The sequence below is a fragment of the Limanda limanda genome, chromosome 1 (assembly GCF_963576545.1).
Source record: "Limanda limanda chromosome 1, fLimLim1.1, whole genome shotgun sequence".
In the NCBI taxonomy this organism is placed as follows: domain Eukaryota; kingdom Metazoa; phylum Chordata; class Actinopteri; order Pleuronectiformes; family Pleuronectidae; genus Limanda; species Limanda limanda.
The window spans coordinates 22,426,262-22,431,611 of record NC_083636.1 but is presented as its reverse complement, the minus strand read 5'-3'; the positions used below and the strand labels follow the sequence as shown (position 1 = coordinate 22,431,611).

The 5,350-nt window shown below is 50.4% G+C and overlaps 1 protein-coding gene across 1 annotated transcript; it reads right to left on the bottom strand.

The window, feature by feature from the left end:
* Positions 1 to 328: 328 nt before the first annotated feature.
* dusp16 (dual specificity phosphatase 16) lies at positions 329 to 5,002 on the bottom strand. Its single transcript, XM_061067993.1, has 6 exons — positions 4,727 to 5,002; positions 4,469 to 4,607; positions 3,117 to 3,280; positions 2,536 to 2,695; positions 2,333 to 2,456; positions 329 to 1,987 (listed from the first exon to the last, which is right to left on the bottom strand). Exons 1-6 carry the CDS (start codon positions 4,952 to 4,954, stop codon positions 886 to 888), a joined length of 1,917 nt encoding a protein of 638 aa, XP_060923976.1. The 5' UTR covers positions 4,955 to 5,002; the 3' UTR covers positions 329 to 885.
* Positions 5,003 to 5,350: the final 348 nt, after the last annotated feature.

The following is a 5,350-nucleotide window of genomic DNA, read 5'->3' as shown; positions in this document are numbered from 1 at the left end:
TGTGTGATTTGTGTGTCTGTTGTGCGTTTGTCCTGCTGAGTTCATCTGATGTTTTTTATTTTTTCTATCGTAGTTTTTCTTTGAAAATACGTTGACATTTTTTTCATTTTTAACAATTTAAGTAAAAAGATTATATTTCAACATTTGATTGGAGGGTCTGAGGACAACGGTGTTAATGAGTTTGTGTTGACACTGTATCCAACAGGGGGCGCTGTGGATGAACAGGTTTACATCTGAACGTCAGTTTCACTTCTTGATTGGTCACCTGAGCAGAAGAAGAAGAATCAAACTCAAACTGAGAATAAAACAAAAGATTCTGAGACAAAAACTCTTTTACTGTTTTATACAAGAATTAAAAACATGGTTGACTGAACGAGTCTTTTCTCTCCGGCGTCTTTTCGAGTTCCAGCCTCTTCATCGTTCGTCAGCTGACACGACGCGGTCACTCAGCGGCTCCTCAGGTCTGAAAATCACACTTCAGGTTGCAGGTTTGAATCCCTGAGACGAGACGGCTTCGAGTTCCTTGTCGTCACAGCAACACACACCGGCAGCATCTCGAAGCCCATTGAAAAACACGCCGCCGTTTGTCATGTGACCCCCCCACACTGAAGAACTGAATCAAATCAGTTGGACAGGAAGTGACGTTGAGTGACCTCCAGTTCACAAGGTTCCTCTTCATCTACATCTTCCTCTGACACTCTGTCAAATAAAGAGACGAGGTACACGCTTGAAATCTGTCCGTCAGACGACCTGCTCTCGTGTTCAGGTGGATCTGACGAGCTCACGTCGGCATGGCGCCCGTCTTGTGATGCTGCCGGTGTGGTGGCGTTTTGCTGCTGCGTCCGTGTGACTTGTCATGACTTTCACACTGACTGAGGATCAGCCTCAGGAAACCTCGATGACCTCCATGCTGCCGGAGAAACTGGACTGACTACCGACCTTCACCATCTCCTCCCGGGATCTGCTGTCCGTCATCCCGTCTCCGAACTCCATCTGGCAGCTCCTGCGCTTCAGCTGCTTCTCGAAGCTGCTCTCTTCGTGCCAGCTCCGCCTCGAGTCGCAGCGGTCGCCCATTCTCTGCCGACTGCGGCGCCGTACCGCCTCCAGGCCGTGACTGCAGCTGTACGCCGCAAAGCCTCCACCGCCGCTCAGGATTGAGGTGGAGTAGAAACGAGTGGAGTCGGAGGAGAGGTACCATCCGCCGGTCAGGGAGGAGGTGGAGACGGTGACGGGGCCCAGCAGGATGTCGGAGTGCCAGCCTTTCAGGGCGCCGCCGGACCCCGGTTGGGCCAGGTGCTGCTGACTGTGGGAGAGGCCGAATAGGAAACTGGTGGCGTTCTCCGTGCTGCCGCTCCGGTGCAGCTGCTGGGAACAGTTCGGAGCAGCAGGAGCAGGTGCAGTTAAGGTGCTGGAGGCCGACGGCACCATTCGCTCTGCTCCGCCTGCCTCCTCCTTGTCGGGGCTCTGCTCTGGCGTGGACTGCTCCGACACCTCCTCCACCGGGGAGAACTGACACGGTTTACTAGTCGTCTCTTTGAAGGACGGCGGTTTGTAGAAGTCAGTTGCGTCTCCTGATGTGGCGTGAGGAGCGAACACTCTGTGAGCGGCAGCTCCACCCGCCTCACCAAACGACTTGATGTCCAGAGAGAAGGAGCGTTTCAGCCGAGCGTTGTCCTCGGGGCCGTCGGCGAGCTGCAGGCCGCCAAGAGCCTCAGCCAAGGGACACGTGTCGGGGGCGTCGGCTAAGACACAGGGCAGGGTGAGGGGCTCCAGCGGAGCCGGGCCGGGGGCCGCAGGGGCCTCGGGGCTGAGGGCGGACTCCAGGTCGTCAGGCGGAGGGGGGGCCTCGCCGCTGGGCTCCTGATGATGGAAGGACTTGAGTTTGGTCTCCGATACGTGAGGACTCTTGATCTTCTTCTCAAAGTCGAGAAGCTGACCCAGGAAGTTGAAGTTGGGCGAGATGGTCGGACGCTTCTCCTTCACGAACCTGAGAAGGAAAAACAAAGCAGCTCTTTAGTCAGGATCATGACGAGCAGCTTAACAAGTTCATCTTAAATAATCTGGTTTCAGAGCCTGAGACTCGAATCTCAGATGAAACCAGATCATGTGTGACATCACGTCTGAAGACGAACCCTGATGACACGTGTCGTCCAATCAGCAGTGACGTGTATATAAACCCCGCCTCATTAAAAAGAGACGAACGAACCTTTAAACTACAACAGGAACATGTCAACAACAATCTCCTGCCAGCAGGGGGCCTCACATTTGTGTTGTTCATAATAGTTATGACGAGGAGATTTAGAGATTTATTGCATTTTATTTTGAAACCGACCTGTACGCCTCGTCCAGCGGCATGTCCATCCTCTTCATGATGTAGGCGATGGCGATGGTCGCTGAGCGAGAGATTCCAGCGAGACAGTGAACCAGGACGCGAGCGTCCGATGCTTTGGCCTTTTCTGCAACACAGAGACGTTCAGATCAGCTGACGGGTTCAAATCACAACAGGAAGCAAAGAGCGTTTCCCTACTGTCCGACCTATGAACTCCACCGATCGGTCCAACCACGGCAGGATCTTCTCACAGAACGAGTCGTTTACCGGAACCCGCAGGAAGTGAGAGTCAGGGACGAAGTCTGGTTTGGGGCAAGTGTTACTGGCGTTCAGGACGTAGACGATCTGGTTCTGCTGCATCAGCTCCTGCAGGAGAAGATGAAGGTTAAAGTCCAAAATCTGCTCAAGCAGGTGATGACACAGAATATATGTAATGGTAGAAAATAGAACGTTTAACGACACTAGTGATTAAAGTGTAAAAACAAGAAAAATCATAAGATTTTGAACTTTCTGACATTTATGAACTGATAAATTAAATAAACATCTGTCCTACTCTGAGAACTGACATGTCATTATCTCTCTCTGTTTTACTGCCTCAGATTCAACTGTAAAAACAGATTTATATTTTAATGATGTTCCATGAATTAATCACATGAGACGTTCACATTCTTCAGATTGTTGGTTCTTTGTTGTTTATATTAGTGTTTCAATGTTTGTATGTAACTAATAACCATATAATATCTGACCATGTCATACGGCGGAATGTGTCCAGCGTGTGGCGCTGTACCTTGTTGAGGACGTCCCGCTGGCAGCCTAGGTACAGGTGGGGCAGGATGCGCGTGGGACCGATGTTGGTGACGGGGAGACACGGCTGTGAGACGCACGAGGGAACCAGAGACGACTTCCCCTCACACAGTCCAGGGAACAGATGAGAGAACTCAGAGAAGCCCCCTGCAGAAGGTCACAGGTTCATATCTCATTTAGAACCAGAGGAGCTCTGTGTGTGTGTGTGTGTGTGTGTGTGTGTGTGTGTGTGTGTGTGTGTGTGTGTGTGTGTGTGTGTGTGTGTGTGTGTGTGTGTGTGTGTGTGTGTGTGTGTGTGTGACAGATGGTTCCTCCTGTTCTTGTTGCCAGGGAACCAGCCTCTTCTAGTCTCACTGGGTTTTTATAAACTAAATCACACTTCATTACTTTATACCATGTTTGCATTTAGATTATTTGTACTGAACTGAAACTGTGCTGGTTCTATTAAATAAAGTGGTATTTAATTTATTCAGATCAATGTTTAGTTTAAAACAATATGATTTATAGACCTTAAACTGAACTTGACATGAAATGTTATGAAAATCTGCTTCATTCATATTCTAAACATGTTATTTTATTTAAAAGTTAGAACAACTTTAATTCTATGTTTATTTGTCCAAATTTAAAATTCCCCCATGTACACTGTTCTATTTGAATAAATCCCATGTTTCAAACCATTCAACGTGTGTGTCCGTCAACTACGTCCCCTTGTCTCTCGGCTCCGAACCGTTGGTTCCTACTGAAGGAACTTGAATTTGTTGGGGACTATTTCCAGCAGCAGATGAATCCTCAGCTGTGGTGAGTTCTGACCTTGGTTGTTTGTATTTAAAGATGAACGCGTCTTGTTTAAAGACTTTACTCTTTGTTTGTTGCCGTCACAGCAGAAGAAGACGTTATTGTCCGGATGCTGTCAAACCTCTGAGCGACTGATTTAAAAAGCTCACAGTCGCTCAGGTTTTTTTGGGTGGAGTCGTCGGAGCAGCATTACATCATCGTTACATAACGTCACCCTGAGGTCGTTGTTAATAAACAGCTGATGACGAGTTGAAGAAGCTGCTCAGGAAGATTCTCTCCAGACGTACGAGTGGCCGTCGGGTCAGGGAACCCGTCAAGCTCACTTTACTATACTGAACAGGTTATTGATCTGTGACGTTTCATCATCACTGGAAAAACTGTGGTGCAAATCAAATCGTACTGAAATGAACAGAAATAAAGTCTGATTGTACAGAATAACCCTTGACTCAAACTCAGCCCCTCACCGACAAGTGTCAGTTTTAAAACTCATCACTGTTGCTATGGTTACGCCTCTACAGTCAGTCTCTGGTGTGAACTGACCTGAGAGCAGGTGGACGGACGGGAAACTTCTCTCCAGTTTGACCAGCAGGACGCTGAGGAACGACTCGGAGCCGAGAGACGTCGGGTCTGAGGAACTCTGGTCATACACCACGACCTCTTGATCGCCCTGCAGCTCCAGCTGCAGCAGAGAGAGAGATAAAAGGAGACTCTGACATCACTCCCTCTTTGTCTGAAGAGTCAACCATGAGTTTTTATCTCCCCCCCCCCCCCCCCCCCCCTGTGGATCATGTGCTTTACCTTCTTCTTGGCCGAGTGCTGCAGCAGCTCAGCGATCTGGACCTTGTCCTGCTGCAGCCTCCTCTTCATCAGCTTGGAGCAGTTCACGTTCACCGCCTCCAGGATGTGAGAAACGTTGAAGTCCACGAAGGGTCGGCTGTCAATCAACACCACCCGATCCAGCCCCCCCTCCAGCAGCGCCACAAGAGCCTCCGCCCCGATGGGCCGCACCTTGCTCGGCCTCAGCATCCTCGATCCGGACCTGGACCCTGAAGTCTCCGACACGTCAAGGCCCGACCCACACCCACAACCCCCAACCCCCTCCCCTCCCTACTCGTTGTCCCCCCCCCCTCCTGAGCGTCCTGGGCCGGCGCTCCAGCGCAGTGACACAGCCTGGCAAGAAACTCAGAGGATGAAGAGCTCCATTGTGTCGGGCCGGTATGATGTCATCCTAATGGCGCTTGGCAGCCGAAAAGCCCCGGGACGAGAGAGAGAGAGAGGGAGAGAGAGAGGCCTCACTCTACCCTGAGAGGCAAAAAAACCAAACCCCTCTAACTCACTAACTATCTGTGTGTTTGTGTGTGTTGTCGGGGGGGGGGGGGGGCAGGTCTCATTCACACAGCAGGCGTGAAACAGAAGCTTCTC